General features: G+C 37.1%; 2 protein-coding genes across 3 annotated transcripts; one reads left to right on the top strand and one right to left on the bottom strand.

Annotated features, from left to right (window-relative positions):
- Positions 1–1600: 1600 nt before the first annotated feature.
- Positions 1601–21799, top strand: lztfl1 (leucine zipper transcription factor-like 1). 2 transcript variants are annotated; one of them, XM_067434893.1, is made up of 10 exons: positions 1601–1827; positions 2616–2740; positions 2832–3026; positions 16158–16215; positions 17076–17147; positions 17245–17310; positions 17670–17747; positions 18121–18279; positions 18577–18680; positions 18782–21799. In XM_067434893.1, the coding sequence occupies exons 1-10, from the start codon at positions 1732–1734 to the stop codon at positions 18798–18800; spliced, it is 972 nt and encodes a 323-aa protein (XP_067290994.1). In that variant the 5' UTR covers positions 1601–1731; the 3' UTR covers positions 18801–21799. The 2 variants fall into 2 exon arrangements, with proteins under 2 accessions (XP_067290994.1, XP_067290993.1); XM_067434892.1 differs by having other exon boundaries at positions 18103–18279.
- A 2099-nt stretch (positions 21800–23898) lies between these two features.
- On the bottom strand, positions 23899–27203 carry LOC137063638 (uncharacterized). The gene is made up of 3 exons (XM_067434891.1): positions 25949–27203; positions 25662–25741; positions 23899–24970 (listed from the first exon to the last, which is right to left on the bottom strand). The coding sequence occupies exons 1-3, from the start codon at positions 25949–25951 to the stop codon at positions 24001–24003; spliced, it is 1053 nt and encodes a 350-aa protein (XP_067290992.1). The 5' UTR covers positions 25952–27203; the 3' UTR covers positions 23899–24000.
- Between the last annotated feature and the right edge of the window lie 390 nt (positions 27204–27593).

Below are 27593 nucleotides of genomic sequence, written 5' to 3'. Positions count from 1 at the left end.
ATTTTATTTTTTATTGCCATTTTTATTATTATAGTTGTTAATCATATCGCTAGGTGGTAAACGTGAAGTCAAAGAAAAGCGGTTCCAATGACGACGAATTAACTGTTCTCTAATTGGCTGTTTTCGTTGTAGGGGGGTTACTTGGAGTGGGGGCGTAACTGGAAGGGGCGTGTCTTGTAGAACTGCGGGACGCAATCGGATACACTTGGATCTCAACAGCACGAATTAACCAGCAACATGACCAGCAACATATTTCTGCTTTAAATATTGTGTGGGGTCGATTTTGTATTGCCTTATTGTAATTGTGTTTTCTTGCATTAAAATACAAAAAAAAAAAAAAAAAAAAAACATTCAGCTTTGCTCTCAGTGGGACTTCAGGCCGACAGATTTCTGTGTGCAAGTGCGCCGCCATAGATATAATATACGTAGACGCCCCATAGACTTACGCTGCCTATTGGAGCGGACGTATCAGCGCGGCGCCATCTTGGATGGGTCCCCAATGCGCCGCATCCCGCATTTATTTCTACTGAGGAAGATGTATTCTCAACTACAATGATCATAACTCCCCGAGTTTTTACCGAATTTTCACACGGTTTGGTTTGTTACAAACTGCAGAGACTTAGTTATGATACAGGACGCTGTCATACATTGAAAAATTCTGCTTTCATGTAGAAAGACTTTGTATTATGGGCTTTGACTAAGACATATGGTAGACTATGACATATTGATAAATGTATAAATTAATGAATTATATATATATATATATATATATATATATATATATATATATATAGAAACCAGTTTGATTGTTCATTTTAATTTATTTCTCTCACACACTCACACAGGCATATTGATATTTGTATACATTTATGAATTTTATATTTTAATAAAGAAACAAGTTAGATTTTTCACTTAGATTTATTTCTCTCTCTCTCTCTCTCTCTCTCTCTCTCTCTCTCTCTCTCTCTCTCTCTCTCTCACACACACACACACACACACACACACACACACACACACACACACACACACACACACACACACCTTCTGTAACACATACAAGCTCCCATACTGTACCAGCTCAGAATTATTTTTTTTAAAGGCCTAAAGTAAACGTTATAATTCCAGGTCATTCCAGCATCTTACATTACCCTGTCAGGCTTGCAACTGGTACTGGGGAGCTAAAATCCTTTAAAAAGAACTGTTTTGCACAGCTTCTTGCGTATGCTTGAACTCTGTAACTCCAGGGTAGTTAATTTTGAGATGTGTTGCAGCCTTACTTTGTGAAATAGGCCTACAGACATCACAAATGACGCAAGCATGAAATGATAATGATGTATAAATTGTAAAATAACCTAAATTATTGTTCAATCTTACTTGTTGTGAAATGTAATCCCATGCGATCTGGTATCAATATTGCGTTATTGCAACCGTAACTGCATAAAATACGGGCATAATTCGCTCTCCATTGACTCTGAATGCTAGCGTTGAGTGGAGAGACCCAACCAATATGGCGGCGACGCTGGATCACGCTCCAGCACATCATGGAGTGTCTACGTATATGATATCTACGTGCGCCGCCCTCTGTTGTCCTAGTGTGACTAGTAACACAGTGACGCTGTTCCGTTTCCAAGCGCAACCAAAAAACACAACAGTGCTCTTCTCGCTACCTTTCATTGCAAATCTTTCAGTCGTAGACATCATTCCCACTTTATTTTAACGAAACTTTCTTTGATGCTCGAGTCTAGTGTTAATGCACTATATTTAATTCTAGAGTTGCCCATTTTCACTCATTGTCACGATAAAACTCCGCATCGCCCTGCTGTAATGGTAAGTAGCTTAGCCAGCTAACATTTGCTAAGCTGATGGAAATCTAGATAATAAATCATTTGTGTGGCTACATTTTACTAGTTTGTTAAAATACACGTTATTTCTGCGCAATAAACTGATCTCTAAAATAAGCAGTTTAAGAGTGAATACTAGCCGAATCTATAAGATGACATAATGTTAAGTAAGCTAGGTTGTAATATTTTCATGCCATTGATAACTTTACCATTAAATAGCAATGTGAGTTCAGTGTAACATAATACTGATATTTTTGTCTTTATTATAAGAAATAGCAAATCGTAAGCTTTTCAGAAATCAGTGTAATTTGTGCCAAGGGGTTTACGTTATGGCCAGATCAAGCAGATCACTGCCCTGTAAGTTAATGTCATTATTGATATAATTAACCAGTAAAAGTGTTAAAGACTCTTGTAATAAGAGACAATTACAGACAAACAATACAATTTTCTATGCTTAAAATGTCTGAATATATTGGAAAATCCCACTATTTATCACATAAACATGACAACATATTACATCAAATCAAATTTATCACATACAATATATAAACAGTTGCGTGTTAATTGTATACATATTTAAACCAGATATTGTAAATCAGTTTCAAAACTGTGTGACTTGTACAACGATCTAGCCTAATCTTATGACTACAGTGGGTTAGTGTTCGTTTTCAGCCAGAAGAAGGCGCTGTTTCTCTGTATTAAGTTTTCTGCTACAATGTTTGTCTGTAAAGCTGTTTGACATTAAATAATAATATTCTGTGGCTTTCCCTAAAGGCTGATTTTGGGTTTAATGAGCATCATCAGAATGAGGTTATAAACTACATGCGTTTTGCCCGCTCTAAACGAGCCTTGAGACTGAAGACAATTGACTCCTGTTTCCAAGACTTGAAGGACAGTAGGTGAGAGAATGCAAGCCTATGCTGTTGGTGTATTTACATAACTTTATTTTCCTTTATTTTATTTTTATTACTCTTTACCTCCATAATAAAGGCTCATAGAGGAGACTTATACGGTGGACGAGGTGTCTGACATGCTTGACGGGCTGCAGGTGCTGGTGCGTGGAGAAGTGGAGATGGAACTCATAAACACAGCTCACACTAATGTGCTTCTGCTGCGACAACTCTTTTCTCATGCGGAGAAATTCTATCTAAGACTGCAAACAGACATTTCTGAGCTGGAGAACAGGTGAGAAAAGGAAGAAACAATTTGTCGCTACTTCCATTTTTTTGCAACTTTTTTGACGAGAAGCAAACCATCCGACAATAGAATGTATAAAAGTATAGTCAAATTATTTTTCTTCTCGCATAATAAAATAATTGTATAAACATAACAAGGTATATGCAGTCCTTCTTAAAAAGTCATTAAGATATTCCACCCATCAAGACACCAACCTGAGGAAGATGTAGAATATAAGAAGACCTGAAAAGCATCAGCCAGGCAGTAGACAGTGTGTAGACTGAGAACAGGTAGAAAACAAAAGAAACTCTATTTAAGCCAGAGAAACTCTAACTTAAAACTACACATTTTTGCAGAAGAACTACAGAAACTACAGGGAAAAGCTCAGGAGTTAACTGGCTTATAGCTAGCAAGAGTTTGTTAAACCTCAAAGTATAGTACATTTTTTGTGGTATGTACCAGGAGTGGAAGGGCAGTGAAGAAAATCAACTCGGAAACTGCATACTGATGAACTAGATCTAAACAGTTATAGGTGAAGGAGAGAAACAAAAGGGCAGAAGATAAGAGATATCCTTGAGTCACTTCAATACCCTAGTTCTTCACAAAGTCACCTGGGCTGCATTTCCCGAAACCTTCTTAACTCTACGTCATTCTTAAGTTATACCTTAAGGTATCCCTTAACGTTAATATGTGTTTCCCGAAACGAACTTAGTTAAGAATACCTTCTTTAAGTCATACTTTCGTAAGGTTGGTCTGGACCACTCTTAGCTATACCTTATCACTATTAAAAGTTAATTCCACTAGTGGCCACCACTGTGAAAAAAAGCTTCTTTATATGTCAGTCTATCCGAATATAATTCCGAAGTTGTAATATACACCCAGTGTTCAATTAGGCTAGTTGAATAGTTTTTTTTTTTTTTTTTTTTTTTTTTTTTTTTTAATGCAAGGATTAAAATTGTTATACGAAATTTCATAAATTTCTTTGTCATAAAATTTCATTACAAACACCAATGGTTGTTAGCTTTTTAATGATATTATCCAAAGGTACATCAGCTGGCAAACCATTAGACAGGAAAGGCTTAGGAGCCTATTTAAAGGGAATGATTGTGGAGGGGAGTTTAGTCAAACTTTGGCAGCGAGGCAGCGAATATAATTGTGCTAAATCAAAGACGGTTCTGTCCGCGGAGCCATTTAGTGTATGTGCACTATTTCATATGTGAAAACTTTAGTCCCTGGCTCCCATGTCAGAAGCTGCTATTAAAAATAAATTTCGCCTACCACGACAGCAAATTCAGCAGCTTTTAGATCTTGTTGGATCAACTTTGTCGAGACAAACTGGACGGAGCTCAGCTACTAAAATCAGCTGCTGGCGGCTCTTCTCTTTCTTTCTTTTTTCTCCGCCATATAGTAGCAGCTGATTATATGTTTTGCGTGTTGCGTTTTTATTGAGTAGGCCATCTAATAATATAAATTAGTTATTTACACAATAATGTGATGCAGATGCTGCATGGTCAATCATCCCTGGTTGTGGATTAAATCAAGACACTATGAAAAATATATTGTAATAATTTAAATGACGCGTGATGCTCATGGTGTGGTTGAGCATGAGATTCCTGGTTCGTGCACTCATTTCAGAATTATGTAAAATTTAGGTGCAATTTTGTATGATAAATGAAAGTTCAACTATTTCTGAAGTGTTTCTTTTATAAAGAACATAATTTTTTCGCATAACACAGTGAAACGGCCCCTGCATAGAGTAAATAATCGATTCTTGAGCCATCGATAGAAGCCAATTCAGCACCGCCGCCACGAACAGCACCCGCTTACGTCGCACTTAAGAAGGTATACCTTAAGCAACCTCCTAAGGTATAGTTCGGGGAACACACCTAGAAATGGTATACCTTCAGTTAAGTTATACCTTTAGAGTCTTCGTAGCGCGCTAAGAGACAACGTTATCGGGAAATGCAGCCCTGGTCATAGTTTTATAATAAAGGAGTGGATAGTTCTTCATTAATTGACTGTTAACAAAATTGTCTTGATGTTGTAATTGTTAATGTCCTAATATGACCTAATGACCTAATATGAACTTTATCATGTTAACCACCAGACTGAAATATAATAATTTGAGGGGCTTAGGATGAGAAATTGATGGCAATATGCTTAATTTCTCTCATGATCTCATATTTGTGACCCATGTGCTCTTGCTCCACTGTCAGAGTCATAACCACATCCTTCCTAATACTCTGGTCCGGGCCTCATGCTGAAAGGTCAACTGAAAGTTATAGTTTCACTCTTGAAGTATGGAATGTCAAAGCTGCCAATATTAAAAATAAATAAATACATAAATAAATTAACAAAGAAATGTAAGAAAAGCAAAAATAAACAAACAAATAAACAAATAAATAAACTAGAGGTGGGCATAGATTATTTTTTTAATATCTAGATTAATCTATATTATTTTTTTAATTAATCTAGATGAATCTAGATTCAAATGGCTCATCTGAATTCTGCCGAAGGCTTTCAGAATGTGTGTGCTACCCTCTCATATACGTTACGCTAGGGTCGTAATGGTAAAGATTGCTCACAGTTCGGTTTGTATCATGGTTTTAGGTTCACGGTTTCGGTACGGTTCTGTATTTACTATGTTCAGGGAAAAAAGGACTACTGTCAAATAAAGAAAATAAGAACAAATAGCTTAAATACAAGCAGCAGCACAATTAATACTATTGAGCAAAGATACTAATAAAATAAACAATGCTTTTCAGGTGTTTCAGGTAGGTCTAACATAGTTTTTAGGTAGAGAAATTGAGTAAAGTAATCAAAGGTAAAATAATTGCATATTTCACTGTTTAAATTAAAGATTAATCCTTATTAAACTTACACAAGCTATTCAATCAAGAGCAATGAGTGATGTCCTTCCTTATCTTTTGTTTGACAGACAGCAGTAAAGACTACTGCCCCTTTAAGACCCAATGTAGGGATATGAGTTGTCTTTCTTGAGTCTATACAGTTCTCTTCAAGGGGTACTTCAGTGCTGGGAAGATGAATCTGTATTTAAACTGGATCAATGCAGTAGAAATGTGAAATTATTTTTTAATTTGGTGCCTTCTCGACTGAGAAAAGACAGAAAATGTATTTTCGTCCCATGGGGATAAAAGACTACAATTCCCACAATGCTTCGCTGCCCTGAGAGGCCATTCCCAAAGCCACCCACTTGATTACTGTGAGTTAGAGAAGACACTACAATTAAAAACTGAACGTGTCTGTTCAATATAATGAGTGAGTCACCGTGCGAGTATCACAGCACTGAGCACTAACTGCAGGAGTGATGAGAGCTGAGGTAATCGCGACTACACTCGCGCCATACATTCACAACGCGAGTTCAGTCTGGCGCGTTTCAGTTCATGCCTTTGCAAGCTTAACTTTCATAGAAATTAATTTGAGAAGTTAAAAGACTTACATTGCTCACCATATCTCCGTTTAAATGAGTGCCTGTAGCTGCCAGCTGAGCTCTCCCTGCAAGCTGAGTGTGATCTCCCCCATGCGTGGGTTCAAAACATGAGGAAATAGCTCCCTCTGCTGGCTGTAGTCTTTAGCCTCTGGCCAGGCATTCATCCTATGGTGCAAATATTGTCAATTTGCATCATAGGAGGAATTTTTCCAGAAATTAAATGCATAAATCTCTTGTCTCAGGGGGATATGAGGGAAAGCACAATCATTTGAATATACTCCAGGGTTTCTACTGATACAAAGCCATATGCTAATCACTGAAGTAACCCTTTAAGGTATATTCAGACTGTCTGCTTGGATACTCATCAAGACAGACATGTTGACATACTTTCTGTGTGAGTTTGTCCGTTCAAGCGCAAGACTTGAAAGATAACTCAATATTTGTGCGCTGTGCAACGTTTGCGCGCTTTGAGACAGATCTTCTCACAGTGTGCAAGAGTTCTCATTTGTTCTCATTTCTCATTGGCTCTACACGCGGTTGATGACGGCTAAATGACTGGTCATATTCTGACATACGGCATGCATGAACAGTTTACAAAGAGAGGCCGTTTTGCCCTCGTTATTCTTTTATTATCGTTGTTGTAATGTATCACTGAGAAGCCAGCACGTGTATCCATCGACAAAAACATACACAAAGCATTATTTTCAAGTTACAACCTTTTTTACAGTCTATGGTTACAACCCATATTAAATATGCGTCATCAGATGTGAGATGAACCGCGGTGCAAGTGCACCTTTTACACGGCAACCCTGCTCAAGTCAGACGGCACCCCAGTTGGGAAACGCCAGGGATTCCCAAAGTGTGGTGCGCGCACCCCCAGGGGTACGCGAGCTGCCACCAGGGGGTGCGCGAGAGGAAAAATGTAATGGCGGTCTGTTTTTTTTAATGAGATTTTCCATACAATAAAAAAAAAAAGAGAAGATGATCGCGGAAAATTTGGTTTCAAAGTGAAATGTAAAAGTGCCTATTTAAGTGAGTTTGTCATTGTGTGTTGTTGTGTTTTTCATTAGGAATAATAGGCTAATGAACCCACAGCTCAAGCAACCCGCCCCTGAATCAGCGCTAATTCAAAAACCGAAACTAAAATCTGCTTGGCTGCACAGAGTGCGCACTTACTGACGAGCAGTCATTCACGGTGTGTGCGCGCACTGGCGCGGTTTCAGTTCATGCATATGGAAGCTTAACTTTCATAGGAATTCATTGAAAGTACTCGCTTTGCTCCGCTCCATTATTAATGCCGGAGCAGCCGTGTGCATATGTTCCTTTTGGTTAGAGAGAATTAGTGATTTAAAAGCCCAGTCGGTGATACTGGTGTCACACGTTAATTAACCGGTGGGAATTTCCACACCGTCACATCTCTATGCGTGCCAACTCGTTTCACTTATTCCATATTATATATATTATAAATATGGCTGAAATCAGGGAAACAGTCAAGTGGGACGTGTCTTGACAAAAGTTAGTGATAAAGGAGGAGAGGGACCAAGAGAGAGTGAGGATTTGGAGATAAAAGAGACAGAGAATTGAGAAACATTTTATGTTTGATCTCTTTGTTAATTTATTATGTTGTGGAGTGTAGGCTAATTTTATTGTCACACTTGAAAAGTTTCAGATTGATCCTTGTTTTTGTTTATTTTATCCATCTCTGACCTTATTCTCTTTAATGTTGTGGATCGTTTGTAACTTCATTGCAATGTAATTAAATCTACTGTCGTTCTAATTTCCATAACCGTTGTGTTATGATGATGATTATGCTAGCTCCACATTCATTGAATAGGCCTAGCTGCCTTTTGCTGCAATTCTTTTATGCGGCTGAAAATAACCGTGCTTTCTGTTACTGAGCCTGTGTCTGTCACATCCTCTTAAAAGTGGAAGCTTGTGCGTAGCTTTGTTGCATTATATTGAAACTTTTTTGATGTTGTTATTGTCATTCATGTTCTGGTTATTTGCGCATGATTAAACATGAGTCTTTATATGGCGATAAAACAAAGCTTTGTTGGTTTTTTGTTGTGTTTTTTTGAAGTGGGTATTGGGGGTGCGCCAACCCGTTCAGGACATAGAAGGGGGTGCGCAGGTAAAAAAGTTTGGGATCCGCTGCTCTAGACCATAGACCGTAAAAAAAAAGACTCAGCTCCCAACCCAACTTTAAGAATAGATTAACGGCGTTATTTTTTTTATTGCCCGATAAGAGTCTCTCTTTTTTTTTTTCGGACTTCAAAGAGACCAGAAGGTGTTAACGCCGATAACGGCCCACCACTAAAATAAACATAGAAAATTAAAAAAATAAATAAAATGAATAATTATTTATATATTAATTTCCATATTTATGTATTTATTTACTTATTTATTATTTTTCTCACAGAAAGGAAGCAGCGCACATATAGGCTATAGTGTCCACGCAAGCATATCGATCAATGCTTTTGAAACGAGACCATGTTTTTCTGCGGTGGTAGTCGTTAGCCTACTTTCATAAACTCATGACCAGGGGCAACATTATTAAAAGTGTGAATGTCACGTTAATCCAAAAATATGGCATGATGGAATCAATGAAGTGATAGGCTATGTTTAATACATTTAATATGAAACTAAAACAGACAGCAGGTGGCAGCAAGTCATTGTTGTAATGAGTTAAATCCATTCGTTTGATTCCTTAAAGGGGGGGTGAAATGCTGTTTCATGCATACTGATCTTTTTACACTGTTAAAGACTTGGAATCCCATACTAAACATAGACAAAGTTTCAAAAGTTAAGGTGGACGTTTGATGGGAGTATTTCTTTGTCAAAAATACTACTTCCGGTTAGTCATAAGTTTCGGCAAGTTTTTTGAGATCATGCGTCCCCTTTGACGTTAACGGGGGCGGAATTTCCTTGTATGGGCCTTACGGACAATTCTACCGGAAGCGCGTGAGAGAGAGCGAGGGAGAGAGCGAAAGCAACAGGCTACGCCCATCAAAGCGCTGGCTTGTAGGATGCTAAACAGGTGATGTGCACATAACAATGTCACCAAAAAAGTGCGTTTTTGGTTGCCAGACCAAGACAGTCCTGCACAGATTCCCCAAAACCCCGCGTTAAGGCAACAGTGGATGTAATTTGCTTTTCCGGATCAGCAACTGAGTTGCGCGAATGTTTATATCTGTTCGCTGCATTTCGGTGCCGACTGTTTCATAAACAAGGCCCAGCTCGACACAGGATTTTCCCGATCGCCTAATGCTGAAGGATGGAGCAGTCCCAACGATAAAGGTCCTAATGTTAGAACCGCAGGCTGTGAGTAAGAGTGCTTCAAATGTCTGTGTTTTTTGCCTATGCTCATCAAGTAGCCCAAACATGATCACGTATAGCTAATTGATCAATGGAGCATGCGATGTGTAGTGCGTGTACATTTGTTTAGCTGGCCACTATATGTGTAACTTTATGTTTGTGTATTGTAAAAGCACTCCAAAACAATACACAAAGAGGGGGGAAATATGTTGAACTAAATAAGCGCGCTTCTTCATTCAAATGCGCTACTATTCCGTGTCTTTCTATGTAAACAATAACTAATCCTGCTGTGCAAAACCGGTCCGCTTACTGTCTACACAAACAACGCGTAAACACAAACACACGTGCACAACTGCACTTCCCACATGTACACCTTCAAAGACAAAAATACGACGATATAATTTAAGTATAAATATGTAAATAACACAAGTCGCTAAGCATATTATATAGTTAGTGTATAACTTACCAATAGAGACGTCCTGCTCTAGTCGTTTTTGCTGCTGCTCCTGTTCAACTGCAGCCTCTGGGTCTGATTCCGGATCATAGATGTATGGCTGTATCTGATTAAAAGCCATATTTTTATTTTGAATAAAGTTTTTTTCCCGCTGTTAGGGATGACGCACTCGACTCAACACAATAGCAGCGCGCTGCTGCACACGTCATTATTTAGCTCCACCTCACACGACACGCCCCCACCCGCTCGGCTTTTTTCGGAAAGACTCGGAACAGCGCATCTTTCTTATATAATTATAAAAAAAATAAAGACTTTTTGGAGATATGCAGGATGCAATGCTACTCTATAGGTACTCAAGATTGACATGACACTGACTGAAACTGAGTGTTTCACCCCCCCCTTTAAAATACACAAATCAAAAACAATGTGTTGAAGCGGTTCGGCTGTATATTTGTTTCTGATCATTTGTATTTACGCCTATGCATTATTTAAAAAATTATACTAATGAAAATAAATAAATAAATACTGTTATGACCTTATAACCAAATGTTCAAAAAGTTGGCAGAGAAGGGGTCATGTTCGGGGGAATAACATAATTGATGATAGGCTATTTTTCGGGCCCATGTTTTTTCCCCCCACCTTTTGTATGCATCCGAGTGACGATGTGTTGCAGTCGCAGTCCTTTCTGCCGATATAGTTTTGTATGAGGTAACGTTACAGAGAACAATTTAAGTTATTTAATTTAAACTTAATTCCACTATTTGAAGGTGCGTGCTTTTCTCATTCACCACAGACTGTAAACAACAAAAAAACTAAAACACGGCGTGTCACAATCTGTGATGAAGCAGGCGAGAGCCAATGAGCATTTCATATCACTGCTGTAAAACGCAATGTTTGAATTCCTTACGAGCGCGGGATTTGTTTACGGTCGCTGTTGAAGAGAAAGATGAAGAATGCTGGATAAAGAAGTTCCTCGTATGGATTCTAAAGATGTGGATTACACCGAACAAATTAAATTAGTGTCTTTTGTGAATTTATGTTGCGTTTTGGTGTACTTTCTAGTCATTGTGTCCCATGGCAAGCAAAAGAAGTATTACATGATAAATAATGGTTAAATGATAACATAAATCTTACTCATTTTAGGGTTTTAAGGTGTAGTTTTGTTTAATGTAAATCCTTTGAACCGAGTTTGCAACAGAATGTTTATTGCTTTTAATGTTGTATGTATTAGATTCATGTAGAACCACACTACATAAAAATACACATAACTGCTAAACAATAAGAACTTATCTTTAGAATAGAGGGTCAAATTGCCTTTATTAGTACTGTATCAATGGTAGTTGGGCTTAATTAGTGGCTTATTCTGGTTAGTAAACGTGAATATCTCTCAATAAGTGCCATAATTAATGAGGATAAAACTTTCACTTTAGAATAGGGGGTCAGATTGCCTTTATTAGTACTGTATTAATGGTAGTTAGGCTTAATTATTGGCTTATTGTGCTTAATAAACTTGAATATCGCTCAATAAGTGCCATAATTGAGGAGGATAAAACTTTCACTTTAGAATAGGGGGTTAAATTTACTTTATTACACTATTTTAGCCATTTATAATAGCAAAATCAGCAGTAATTAAACATAACTACTATCTTATTGTTCAGTTAACTTAACAGAATGGCACAGAAATATATGGCTTATTAAGTTGTAAATAATGGCTAATATGCCCTTTCTATTATGTTAAGTTAATCATTAATTATTACTATTGTGTCCATGCTTAACTAGTGCATAATTGTGATCATGCACAATTAATGTTAAATTATTCATTAATTATGTGTGTTTGTGCTTAACTAATGCTTAATTGTGAACAAGTTAATCATTAATTAATGCTTAACTAGTGCATTATTCTGGACCCTTAAAATAAAGTGTTACCAAAAAGGGTAATATCGTGAAATAAGATTTTGTCATCCCAACCTGTTCAGAAGTGAAAGGTTAGTGAATGATAACATGATTGATAAAGTGATCTCTGTAAGGATTTTCACACTGGCATATAGTTATTATAGCAATAAGAGGAGGGCAAAATGGGCAAAAACCAGGGCAGGAACATGCTGGCCCAGTACATTTTTTGTAAAAAAATAAAACAATAAATAATAAGTTCTGTTGTCATATTCAATTAGTTTTACAATTCTTTTTTACCATTGTATCGATTTAGTATCGGTATCAAGGTATCGGTATCCTTTCCTTTACCATCAAGGTATTTTAGTCTGGTATCGCATCGAAGTCATAATTTTGGTATCGTGACAATACTAGTCTCGTTTCAAATGCATTGATCAATATACTTGCGTGGACTTCACTGTAGCCTATATGTGCGCTGCTTTCTTTCCGTGAGAAAATATCAAGCGCTTCCATTTCAGAGTCCCTATCATGAGATCTGTTGAAGATGCTGTTCATGTTTGTTAGCCCCTGACATTTAACAATACAGTAGTCTACAGTTAGTGATATGACTTAACCTGTGATATAAGATTTTGGCCATATACATATCCAAGTCCTTCATCACAGACAGTATCAACATCAGTAGGCTATATTTATTGTATTTCTGCACACCACAAGGTGTCACTGTGGCCTCAATGCTTCACTCTCGTGATTCACTGTGCTTCACAAAGCTTCACTGTGGCCTCAACGTTTCACTCTCGTACTTCACTCTCGCCTACTCTGAGCTCGATTGCTATGTCTAAGGTAAACCCTGCCCTCCTCATTACCCTATGCACAAAAAAATGTAGGAAGAAATAAATGCATAAATAAATAAATGTGTAAATAAATAAATGCATAAATAAACGTAGAAAGGAATACATGTGGTAATAAAAAAAATGAAATGAATAAATTTATAAATAAATAAAAGAATAAATAAATGTATATGGAAATAAATAAATAAATAAATATGGAATAATTAATTAATTAATACATTTTTCCTTTTTTAAATTTCTTTGTATATTTATTTATGATTTTAAATTGGAATTTCAAAATGAAGCTTTGCAGCAAACACAGCATCTCGTTCCCTATTCAGCGAACATGGGTTGCATAAGTTATCTTTCATAGGTTCATTCGGCGCTGCCAGAACAGTCCACATAGGCCTTTAAAGCCTGAACAGAGCAAAGCAAATGAAGTTTCTCCTCATCAGTGAAGGAAAAAGGAGTGGGACAGAAAGGGTAAATCACTACCACGTGAGTGGGAAATGATGTGGACCAAACTTTGGGGACATAACATAACCAGGCCTGGGTCGCAGAAACACCTTTACAAGACCCGATGCAAACTCCATGCAAGGCCTACTCACAGAAAGAGCCTGCAGATCCCCCACATACTTGAGAGAGGCCAATGCTAATAAAAGATTCTTGAGATTCAGAATCCAGTCAGGCTCCAAGGGTTAAAAAGAAGGCTCCAATAGCATCTCCAAAACAACCGATAAATCCCAGGTCCGCAACCGAAGAAGCACGAGTTTCAGACGAATCTGGCCAAGCATGACATCTCCTCAACCAGTCTTTGCGTCAAGTATAAACACCTTCCCAAATGGACGATGCACGCGCAATCAGCGAGAGACGAGGAAAACAAACAAGCAAGCAAATGGAAATTATCACGGCCAGAAAAATTATCAAGCTCTTTTTTAATCGTGCGATTCACTGATTTATTACTATTGCAACAGGCTTACTTACCCATATTCAAGTGTTGATAAAAAAGGAATGCATGAAGCTAGAATAAAAGATTGAAAACGTGTATTATTTAAAAGAAGAGGGTCAGCTCTTTTGATATATTGCATGCTCAGATATTCATTAAACAAAATATTCTATGGGCTATTCAATTATTGTGAAAATTGTCAAAAACCCTGGCGGTGACTGGCAGCTTTTAAAAAAAAAAAAAAAACGCTGGCGGGGAAAGAATTAAGGACCTGGTAGGCCTGAAGAATGGCATGATGCGCCATACCTGCCTGGCCAGCTACCATGTAGGATTTGACTAAGAGGAAGTGGTCCTACAGGGCTCAGAAGGAAAAAGAGGTTGGGACTTCCTGGACGGAATGGAAGAAGGCAATAGGTGACTGGCCAGCGTGTCCTCAACTGGTGGAATGCACATATAACCTTGCTCCACAGAACCAGTTTGGTGAAGTCAGATGAGTGGAGAAAGTCTGCTTCCAGGGCCTTTAAAAATCTCACAGTGAAGATTGCTGAAAAATTGTGTGCCTCTGGACCAGAGCATAAATAATCATGGAGAAATTCCACCTGAGAATTAGTGTGGCACACATGCTTTTGTGTGTGTGTGTGTGTGTGTGTGTGTGTGTGTGTGTGTGTGTGTGTGTGTGTGTGTGTGTGTGTGTGTGTGTGTGTGTGTGTGTGTGTGTGTGAGTGTGAGTGTGAGTGTGAGTGTGAGTGTGAGAGAGAGAGAGAGAGAGAGAGAGAGAGAGAGAGAGAGTAGCTTCATTCTATACTGGTTCAGACAATCAGCATTGGCTCAAGGGTGTTCCCATTGCGTCATCGCTATGTAGTGTCGAGGGAATCTATGAAAGAGAAAAAGTGGCTTTGTCAAAATAAAATATCGTATCTTATATGGAACAAGGAGTGGTTGGTGCTTTGAGTGAATAAAGTTTAGAACCACTTGTTAAAAGTACATTTCACCAAAAATTAAGTCATCATTACCATCATATTGTTTAAACCCATTTGGCTTTTTTCTACACTGTAATCCTCACACAAAGCTATTGTTTGACTATAGAAGACTTGTAATATAGTGTATAAGTGAATAGGCTACTTTTATGATTTGTTTTTTGAGCTTGACAGCCCTAGTCCTTCCACTTGCATTGTATGTAAAAAAAAAAAAAAAAAAAAAAAACTATGCTAAATGTCTTATTTTCCAATCCACAAGAGAATAAATAAATAATTGAAGTATCAAAAAAACTTAACGGAAAGTAGATGATGAGTAGAATATTAATTTTCATTTTTGTACTTTTTAAATTATGCGCTGTAGTGTGGTCAATACTGAACTAAATTTGACCACAAACAGATTTGTGAGAGCTGAGCAGCATTCACACATGTAAACAGTTTTATTTTTATGCTTTCTGTAACAGTAAGTAACTGTAACTGCTTGTGCAGTGTGTTGGTGTTTGTGGCTGTGTGTGTTTCGTCTCCATTACATACATAAACAGCTGTATGTGTTTGTATGATCCTCCCTCCTTGGTACATCAGGGATGGGCCTCACACAGGGAAAACACCCATATCTGCATGCGTACACCGCAATCTTCACAGACCACAAGCTGTTTTCAGAAGGAGAAGAAGGGGCTTTATTTTTCCATTTAGAGCTAACAAGTGTGTTGTTTTTAGTGGCACTTTATCTCTCTCCTTTCTTTGACTCCACCCACAACCGATAATCCGAGCAGGTGCAACTGCTTTTTGTCATTGATGTGTCTTTTCTGTGGCTTACATCAACACATAACAACTTAAATTTATATTTTTCATACATTTAAAAGAGTCATTATACATTTTATCAATATTTATGTGTATGCATTATGTATTTTGAGCTAAAGCAATCGTATTTTCTTCCTCCTTTGAACCTTAGAATTAAACCATTTGATCAAGTTACCAAAAATAAATTTCAGTCACTCTTTCATAATAATGATGTTAATTTTCCTACAAAATGTTAAAGTATTCATAAGTTGTATTTATTAAATGGAGAGAATAGACTATTCTAGTTGTTTTTTAAAATCTTTAGTTAGACAAAAGAATTTTTTAAGTAGTTTTTGTCTTTTTGGAGCTTGTCAACCCCAGTCCCCAATCACTTGTGTTGACTTAGTTTGACTCCTTTATTAATTATAAAGGATAGATAGAAGAAGATAATTAATATTCCTAATGAATCCTTACATTTCTCTTTTAATTTCTTATCTTATCAGAGAGTTACTGGAGCAAGTAGCTGAGTTTGAGAAGACTGATTTCAAACCCAACAGTAAGGTGAGCTCATTGCAGGTCTGGACAGGAGTATCTGTCTCTTATAGGTGTAGTCAGTTATTACTTTGTTTAATTTGTAGCAGCCTGCACAAAATTCACACATTTTTCAGGTTAAAGTTTGACATACACTTTTTTGTTCTTCTACATTGTCATGGCTTGTGATGTTCTTAAGTACAGCTTTTCCTGCTAGTCTGATGATGATCACCAATGAAAACAGTCAAAACATATCTTCCCTTAATATCTTTAATATCTTGTGATCATATATAACTGTAGTTTCTGTCATGGTCATGAGTTGCATTGTTTATTTAGAAAATTTAGAAGTACATTAGATGAGTTTACAAATGGCTTCAAAGCTAATAAACCACAATACTAATTCTGATAAAAATTGTTTTCATGTGTAAATAAGTTTCAAGTTTCACTTTATTTATCTTTAGAAAGGAAATTTAGTGTGCAGCAGGATATCTAAAAAACAAAAAAACAGGATAAGAGCACCACCAGATGCCAACAACATTATACACAACACGGGAAACACATCAACACAACAATGAAGACACTCCTTCACCAGAACCAATGACAGAAACCAATACAATACATGGACAGTATGTCATAATAAACAATGACAGGAATATAACAAATTTACTAAAAAAAATTAAAATAAAAATAAAATAACAATTCATAAGATATCACCTACGTGAATTCAGATTCCTAATAGCCACAGAAATAAAAGAATCCCTGGCATGTCTGGTTCTTAACATAAGAAGCCTAAGCATAAGGTAGCCTAAAACGGCGAAATAAACAGACAGTGCTAAATTTTAAGAATGTTTCTTCATCGTAAGCTACCATCATGCTTTATGTGCTTTCAGGTAAATCAGGAGTCCAGTAAGCCAAAATTAGCACCGTTGAATGAAGGAGGTGTTTCTGAACTACTCCAGAAGGTAATTAAAAACAACAACAAAAAAAAAAAAAAACCCCACACGTTTACTATATATAAATCAACACTAACATAGAAGGTCTTTCACTTTTTAATTTTAGGAGATTTCCAGACTACAAGAAGACAATGACAAATTGAAAGCTAGACTCAGAACTTTGGAATCTCAGGTAAAGAAATGGTGATAATAATAATAAAATTAATAACAATAAAAACTCAGAATGTCCTAGTATATTGGTAAATGTGATGCATACTGTGGCCCCAGAAAGTATTTGCACCCTAAACAATATTATTTTATAAACGCACCAGACACATTTGTGTGAAATGTTTTGCTTTAAAAGTGAGCTTGTGCTATGTTTCTTTAAAAAAAAAACAAAAAAAATAAATAAAACTCTTGGTTTGATATTTTGTATCTTAAACCATGCAATTCAGAAATGTAAAATTTTGGCTTAAGTGTCCAAATAGTTTTGGGGACCATTTTATGGTACATTATTATCTCTCTCATTCCTTTATAACGATTGTGTTGTAGGCCATGAGCGCACTAGATGACAAATCCAAAGCAGAGAGGGCTTTGAAAGACCTTCAAAAAAGCCAAGGAGATCATAAGGTATAAAATATACCACACACTAGCCAAGTTTACAATTAAGCCTTTTGCTTCATTATTGGTAAACCTATACTTTGTTTTGCAAATATTTATGGTAATGGATTTGATCCCATAGTAGAAATTTTGATTGTGTTTGAATATTTCTTAATGCCTCTGTGAACACAATTATTTCCCTTTGTTGGCAATATATTTCTCACCATTTTTGTAATGACTTTCTATTTGGCTTCATGGAAACTCTGTGGTATGGCCTGCTTTTTATTTTATTTTTTATGTCAAAAGTACATTTATATTTTTTTTGTAAAGTTTAGAAACAGCAGTATAATTGACAAAATATTTACAGACATTTTTGCGTTGGTAGATTGCAATGTGTGCTCAGGAGATTGCAAATCTGGAAGGCACAGTTGCAGCAATGCAGGCTGACTTTGAAAAGACCCTGAATGCCAATGTTGCTTCTCAGAAAGGCCTGCAAGACAGCCTAGTATCCGCTAAACATGACCTTCTACGTGTCCAGGAGCAACTTTCCCTTGCTGAGAAGGTAATAAGGCCACCTGCGCATATTGCAAATTCTAATTCAGCGCTGTAGCGCTTATCAGACATAAATCTGTTTTCTGAACTGACTATTTACACTGAAATCACATAGCAAAAAACAAATACATATTTAATATATTTCCATGTATAAATGAGATACAGAAAACGGGAAATTTGATTCACGTACAATAGCAGAAAAACATCTTAAAAAGCGAACCTTAATATCTTAAGAACTTAAACGTCTATAAATGAGTGTAGCTTTTATGTGTTTGATAAATCATTTTGTCTTTATTTACTGATTAAGGAACTTGAAAAGAAATTTCAGCAGACGGCTGCATACCGCAACATGAAGGAGATTCTCACTAAAAAGAATGAACAGATTAAAGATCTGAGAAAGAGACTACAAAGGTATCATTTCACTTTGGATGTTTTGAACATCACTAAAATGTTGTAATTTGTTTAAAATCAGTATTTTTTTGTGAATTTGTTGCGTTATATTCCCTTCTCAGGTATGAATCAGATGAGTGAATGTTTAACCCACAGGACACATATGAAGAGGTCAGCAGAGGGACTTTTAATGCATACTAAAGGAAGTGAAGTCATTTTTGTCTATAAAGGTATACATTTCAAAAAGGCAAAGGACTAAATTATGATCAACAAAAATGAGTAGAGATTCTTACACAGCTCTATGCCTTCTAATGTAATTCCTCATCGGCAAGACGATCACTATGTATCAGCTACAACTTGTTGTACAATTTAGCGGTTTACAGTATATTAGAAATTGCATTCAGATGTGACACTGCAATTACTTAGTTTTTAATCACCTCTCTGTATTATTCATTGTCTATGACTGGTTACCCGAGAGGCACTTTTTGCAAATATCTTTGTGTTTTTGCAGAGAAAATTGTGGGTTTACTTTGCTAAAGAGGAAACTTAATGCCCAAGGCTTTGTTCTCATCTTTAATAGAAAAAAATACAGACGTGACTGCTGTCAAAATCTTGTTTTTAGGTCCAACATACTTTGTTTTCAAATAATTAGATAGCTGTGCATTTTTTGATTTTTTTTTTGAATTTTTTTTAATGCATAAATGAATTCCTTAGAACACTAGAATTTTTATGTTACCTTAAGTACATAACCCATAGAAAAATTCTTATTGTATAATTCTTATAATACCTTACATATAACATCTGGAAATATTGGTAAATCTTGGTGTATATATAATTAAGAATAGGTCATTTTTTTTTTTTTTTTTTTTTTTGCATGGCTATAGTAAGATACTTTGTTAAAGGAACACTTCACTTTTTTTGAAAATATGCTAATTTTCCAACTGCCCTAGAGTTAAACAATAGACCTTTTTCACAAAAAACGGAAATACGTCACTGAAGCGTAGGCATTCTTCCTCTTCGCGCTTATACTCGGCAAAATGTATACCGCAGAGTGTTTTCTCTGAGCCTTTTTTGACGCAAATTCCTCCACCAAGACAAATAAACTGGATAAAGGCTACAAATTTCGCAGACACCATAAATACCATTAGAGGATGCTGATGTATCACATTTTAAACCACTTAAAGCATGTTGTTTTGCAAAGACTAACAATAAAAAGCGTCAATATGGCAAGACAACTTGCAAATGATGTGTACATTTTATATTTATAACACAACTGTAATGTTTAGACGTTATTTAAACCTTACCTTTTGGGTGTGTCACATAATCCTGATCCATTTTAGCAGCTGCACAGTTGTCATCCGCCTGGGAGGGGACAAGCTGATGTTTGTTCACCCTTTCAAAATACAGACTCCCTTTTGAGGGGTAATGTAAAATTGTTCCAAGGGAAAAGGCTTGGGACAACACCACTTTTAAGGCGACTGATGGTTGTTCCACCGGAGTAATCCTCCTTGGCAAAGTGTCTGCTACAGACTTAAGTTAAGTGCTGCCTTTACTCAGAGAGAAATTCGGCACTTCTTCTCTTCTAACAGCATGAATCCACAAATTTCTTGTTGCTTGATCAGACGGAAATGAGTGAAAAGACAGCTATGGTTGTTTTTGGGTACAACACGAACAACCCGGGACACAACAAAAACTCCTGTTTATTGATTCATCCATTTTTGCATTTCCCGCTATCTACTACTACGGCAACAGGAAGTGTCTTTGCACGTCCTTAACTAACTTCCGGTTAAAAATGCGGAAGTCTGAAAAAGGTCTATTGAGTTTTACCGTTTTCGAATACATTCAGCCGATCTCAGGATCTGGCGGTAGCAGTTTTAGCATAGCTTAGCATACATCACTGAATCGGATTAGACCATTAGCATCTAAAAATGACTAAAGACTTTCAGTATTTTTCCTATTTAAAACTTGACTCTTCTGTAGATACATCGTGTACTAAGATCGACGGGAAATGGAAAGTTACGATTTTCTAGAATGGTATGTGTACTGTTCTCCTTGCATGTACAGATGCAATTTAACAGCCAGCCAAACTTCATCCATAAAGTACAGACGAGTCAGGATTCATCTTAGTCTTTGCCGTTTAATAAGATGCCAAGTACATTATGAATAAGGAGTAAAACTGTAAATAAACAGCAAATAAACAATATTAGAACAATTATCCAATGACTAAAGAAGATTCACGTAGTTCTGAAACTCTTATCTGTAAATGTCCCAAATAAATTCAATGTAATCAATTTACATAAATGGGATCATCAGGTGACCAAGAAAACAGTAACAAATACAGATATTCACGCATATAGAGTAATTATTTTACCAAAGTAGACTGAAATTAACACACAGAGTGCTATATCAGACAAAGGCTAAGCTAATAGCTAAAGGCTATCACAAAAAATGCATTAACTCAAAGCCTTAAACAAACGTATCGCAAATATGTATAATCAAGCATTATATAATGAAGAATTAACTTACAGATGATGCTTTTACAAACACGAAACAAAGGATGGCATCCAAAGATTGAGGAGATGCTGACTGGTGAAATGTGGTCACTTATTTTTCTAGAGAATTGTCCCTAGGTGGCGCCAAAACTATAACAACTATACAAAATAAAAGTGACAAGTAAACTTGGAGCAGAACACTCCCCGCCAGACATCCTAACAATGTGTCATTTAAGTTTTAATTTTTCTTAGGCAACAGTAGACAACCTCTGTAATAGACTCTATGCACGAACTTTGCTTACGTATTTCCGGTAGAATCTCAGACCGCGTCTTTACTTCCGCATAGCACATTCTACAGCGAAGTGTACTACCGGCAAAACTCATTCATAAAATTAGTTTGACAGCGATTTATAATTTAAGTATTATGTTATATTACACACACACACACACACACACACACACACACACACACACACACACACACACACACACATATATTATAGTATAGTATAGTATAGTATAGTATAGTATAGTATAGTATAGAATAGTACAGTATAGTATAGAATAGAATAGAATAGAATAGAATAGAATAGAATAGAATAGAATAGTACAGTATAGTATAGTATAGTATAGTTAAGCATTACTAATGGCTTCCAAAAAGTTTAAATATAAACGGCGTGAAGACAGTAGTTCGGCTGAACATTGTTGTGTCCCGTTATGTGTGGCCTCCTCAAAGTTTAACTCTGTACTGAGTTTCCACACATTTCCTGTGGACGAAGAAACACGCAGAAAGTGGATTCACAGTATTCGACGTGAGCGATTTAACATCACATCTCATACAAGGGTCTGTATTCGTCACTTTATAAGTGGTGACCTGATCGAGCCATCGAAACCTAAAGCGCGTCGCATGCTGAGGAAGGGAGCTGTACCAACCTTATTTCAGTGGAACGGCTACTCCGTTGCTGAACCAAGGCGCACCAGGGTATGGCAAAGAAGGGAGGATTACACTCAAGTGGATGAGGATCCTCTGCCAATGGATGCTCAGCATCTGGAACATGATTAATGTTCAGTTCCAGAACCCGCGGCAGTTGATAATGCACTCACTCAAACTGAGGATCTCCGTAAAGAGGTGGATCGACTAATGAGACAGGTGGAGGAGTTGTCGGTCAATCAAAGGTTTTGTTTGGGGCGATTTGCTGCTTCCGATGATGATGTAAGGTTCTACACTAGGTACGATTTAAACCCCTATATTATATATATAATAAATAAATAAATATAACACTAGTTTACGGTATCATTCTTACATATGTTTCAAGTAACTAATTTTAGTTTGTGATTTTATGATTTATATACATTTAAAACATGTCCTACATCTCATTTAGGTTTATGACTTACAGTCATTTAATGACTTTCTGGAAACTCATTGAACCTGCATCCCACAACATGATTCGTGTGTCAAGAGCAAGAGCAACTACAGTAAGGAGTGAACCTGTAACAACAAGCAGTGCATGGGTAAATAAAGAAATAGAAGAACAAAACTTAACTTTACATTTTAGTGGAAGCCTAGCCAACACATTATATGCAAACAGTGTTATTTTTACAGGGTCAGTCTCTGCAGCCCATTGATGAATTCTTCTTCATGGTGCACCTCTCAGTTGGCCTAACACAGCGGGATCTGGCCCATAGATTCAACATCCATCAGTCCACAGTTAGCCAAATTATTACAACCTGGGCCAATTTTTTGTACACCGTTCTTGGGTCTGTCCGCATCTGGATGTCAGAGGAGGAAGTCCAGGCTCATCTACCCAATGAGTTCCAGGACTACCCAGACACTCAAGTGGTGATCGACTGCACAGAGCTGCGCTGCCAAACTCCATCCTCTCTCCTGCTTCAAAGTGAAGTCTTCTCCACTTACAAGTCCCACTGCACCTTCAAGGGATTAATCGGCATGGCACCACATGGTACAATCACCTTTGTGTCATCCCTGTATGCAGGTTCTGTCAGTGACAAAGAGCTTTTTAAGCAGTCTGGGATTGTGTCTCTGTTGAAACCTGGAATGGCGATAATGGTCGACAAAGGTTTTCTTGTTGATGACTGCGTGTCATGCAAAGTCTACAGACCTGCTTACCTGTCGAAGCGGGAACAGATGTCGGCTGATGAGGTAAGGGAGACACAGTCCATAGCTCGGCTCAGGGTCCACGTTGAGCGTCTTATCCGCAGGGTGTAGCAACACAAGCTGTTCGACACAGTCATCCCTCTTTCCATCACAGGGAGCATCAACCAGCTGTACACAGTTGCTTGCCTCCTTGTAAATTACCAGAATGGCCCCTTAGTAAAAGCATGGGCAAAGGATTAAAGACGAGATAACATTGGTTGGGAATTAAATTTGGATTTATTTATATCCAAATGTAAACATATAAATAGAAATAACTTTTGTACAGTGTAGCCTGCAATGCAGGAATGTAAACATGTAAATAGAAATAACTTTTGTACAGTGTAGCCTGCAATGCAGGGATGTAAACATGTAAATAGAAATAACTTTTGTACAGTGTAGCCTGTAATGCAGGAATGTAAACATGTAAATAGAAATAACTTTTGTACAGTGTAGCCTGCAATGCAGGAATGTAAACATGTAAATAGAAATAACTTTTGTACAGTGTAGCCTGCAATGCAGGGATGTAAACATGTAAATAGAAATAACTTTTGTACAGTGTAGCCTGCAATGCAGGAATGTAAACATGTAAATAGAAATAACTTTGATAAACATTTCCTGTACAGTGATCTGTAAATAAAAAATAAAAAATTATACATTAAAACAATATTAAATGATTCTTTTTTTCTTTTCTTTTTTAGATCTGTAGGCATCTTGGCAGGTAAAAGTAAAAAAAGAAATGGTCAGCTTTCTCTCGAATGTTCTGAAACATTTTGATGTCTTTGTAGATGCGCTGGACCATCATGTCATCCTGTGCATAAACGACAAAATCACACCAGTCCATTCCCGTGATCAGCATTTGTCCTTGAACTTGCCAATAGTATGCGTGTTGTTGTTTCAGCTCTGGTGTGCCATTGTTAAATTTAAGGTAAGGACAGTCCACGTAACTTTTAACATTTGGACATTTGATTTCTAAAAGACCAAAAACATGTTGCTCTTTAGGGTCAAAAATAATCCCATCAGGAGAGGCCCCCAGCCAAGGTGCATCGGGATGAATTAAGAATCCACAAGGGTGGTAGTTTACTTCTCGCAGCAGACAGTATTCCTCAATTGCAGCAGATTCCATTTCAAGACCTCTCTTCATGTCTGCTGTCTGGCGAGTTCCCTTGCAGATTCTTTCAGCCAGATGTTCAGCTGAGCTCTGGCCACGCACATGACAAACTTCCCTGAAACGTGATGCTGTTACCCGGGGCTTTCGGACAGAGTGCCAATCAAGCGATCCACTCTGTTCTTTGGTGGCATGCTCTATCTTGTGTGCCATATCCAAAGTTACTGCTAGTGACCTCATGTGTGGTTGTCCATGTTCACTATGGACAAACAAACAAACAGAAGTGTCAAGGCTGTAATCAACTAGTGGCAGAGGTGGCGGTGTTGGGGCATCTTGATGGTGATTAATATTGCGTGTTGTTGCTGCTGGCTGCTGGTATGAGAGCACACTTCCATACTGAACTTTGCCAAAGGCAGAATCCACCAAAGGATCATCACGCGACATCCCGATAGTGGAGACCAAAGGGGCTACAGCACTGGCAAAGTCCTTATATGCCTCTGCTACTTGTAGGACTGAGAGGTCAGGCAGCTCACTGGTGACACCCTTGTAAAGGGTACTCCTGATATGAAAAAATAAAAGTATTAAGCAAAAAGTAAATTTTCTTAGTTTTAGTCAGTCTAATCTTTTATATCTTTCATTTTAAACTGAACATTTTTGATAACACTTTTCAATAAGTTTCATTTTATTTAACATTAGTTAACTACATTAGTAAACATGACATAATAATATGCTGCACTTATAAAGCATATATTTATCTTTGTTAATGTTAATTTCAACATTTACTAATACTTCATTAAACATTAAACATATCTTGTTAACATTAGTTAATGCAGTGTGAACTAACATAAACAAACCATGAATAGCTGTATTTTTATTAAATAACATTAACAAAGATTAACAAATACAGCAACAAATGTAATGATCATGGTTAGTTCATGTTAGTTAATACAATAACTAATGTGAACTAATGAAACCTTATTGTAAAGTGTTTCCAACTTTTTAAATGTTTTAATTTATATTTATCTTCTTTAGTATGAGTTGGAGAATTTGACATGAATAGATGTTAGTTGTTTTATACTCCTTATAGGTATCTGCAATGCTTTATTCTAATAGTATAATATAGTTGCTGTAATAATAAAATATTTAAACAAAAAGCAATTTCACTTATTGTTTACACTTATTAAAGTGTAAATTCATGTAAAAAAAAGAAAAAAAGTAAAATACTACTTTGAAGATTTTTTGTGTTGTACCTTAACCCCTCAGCAAGCTTCCTCTCTTTGGGTCTTGCAGACAGAACCACCATTCTATTGACAGGACCAGGCTTGACTCCCTAAAAAACACACAGGGGCCATAATATTAAGAAAATCATTATTACAGCAAAATTTGGAAATTACTAGATTACAGTTTTCAACAGTCAACTCAGCACTTATTCACACAAATATTTACCTAAATAATGCTCTTTGTATTTATGACTTTATTTTATTTCCAGTAGTTCAGTTTTTATATAATTTGTATAAGCAAATTAAATTTAAATTACCATTGTTCTAGGTTTGTGCCAACTCTGCTCCGTTTCAGTACAGCTGTGAACTGGGGGAACTGCACTGATGCCAAGCTGTGAGTAGTGGGCTGTTTGGTAGAGTAGTGCAACAATGTGGTTGCACAGCTCTGTCCCAGCAACACAAGAACAACTGCTCTGTGACAGTATTACAGGACGAGAGTCCTTTAATGCAATCTGTGAATATAATTAAATATAATTAAATTAAACAAAAACAAGGATTAGGAATTAACGGTATATGTAAATAGATTCTAAATATCCCCTACTGTAATTAAAAACTATCATTAAATTGAAGCACTTATGAACCCATTTACTGACTATGCCTGTCTTTGTACAGCTTTAGAACCCACAAACAACTTCTGTTTAAAACATGCATTTCATTTATAGTTCAGCTGTCTTTTGTGTCTTCCTACTCTCAATCTATGGGGCTTCTCTGACTTCCTCATCGACCTGAAACATGTCGCCCTCACACTGATCTCTCCTGTGAACTGATCCTTACTGGAAACTGAAAAATTATTCTTAGTCAGTAACAATTTGTATGTACACTGCACAAAAAAGCACTTTAGGCATAAGGGAAAACAATATACGTAAAACGATGTTTAACTAAATTATATAAATAATACAAAGACCGGTATGACTCTGACTGGTCAGAAACGGAGACGCTAGTCAGATTTAGCATGAAATGAGAGAATACTCACCCTCAAAGTTGTCGATGTAACTCGAAATATATAATTTAAAGCCCTTCTCCTTCTTACTGTTTGGTGTGACAGCTGACTGCCTCACAATACGATTAACGTCATTCACGGTAATCGCGGGAAGCTCTTGTAAACAGCGAGTGTAATTTGCCATCATCTCCACCGAATTCTTCACACAGGCGCAGCACCGGAAGTAGATGGGCGGGCTGAGACAAAACGCGGAAGTGATCGTGCATAGAGTCTATTGGTCTGAGATACTTTACCCTGAGATACCGTCCTTCAGATGAGACGTTAAACCGAGGTCCCGACTCTCTGTGGTCGTTAAAATCCCAGGATGTCCGTCGATAAAAGAGTAGGGGTGTAACCCCGGCATCCTGGCCAAATTTGCCCACTGGCCCCTGTCCATCATGGCCTCCTAATAATCCCCATATAATGATTGGCTTAATCACTCGGTCTCCTCTCCACCAATCAGCTGGTGTGTGGTTGGCGTTCTGGCGCAATATGGCTGCCGTCACATCATCCAGGTGGATGCTGCACATTGGTGGTGGCTGAGGAGATTCCCCCCTTCTATACAGTATTGTTCAAAATAATAGCAGTACAATGTGACTAACCAGAATAATCAAGGTTTTTCGTATATTTTTTTATTGCTACGTGGCAAACAAGTTACCAGTAGGTTCAGTAGATTCTCAGAAAACAAATGAGACCCAGCATTCATGATATGCACGCTCTTAAGGCTGTGCAATTGGGCAATTAGTTGAATTAGTTGAAAGGGGTGTGTTCAAAAAAATAGCAGTGTGGCATTCAATCACTGAGGTCATCAATTTTGGGAAGAAACAGGTGTGAATCAGGTGGCCCCTATTTAAGGATGAAGCCAACACTTGTTGAACATGCATTTGAAAGCTGAGGAAAATGGGTCGTTCAAGACATTGTTC

Source organism: Pseudorasbora parva, chromosome 24, assembly GCF_024679245.1.
Source record: "Pseudorasbora parva isolate DD20220531a chromosome 24, ASM2467924v1, whole genome shotgun sequence".
NCBI lineage: Eukaryota > Metazoa > Chordata > Actinopteri > Cypriniformes > Gobionidae > Pseudorasbora > Pseudorasbora parva.
The sequence above is the reverse complement of the archived record's forward strand: the minus strand, read 5'-3'. Positions and strand labels throughout refer to the sequence as shown.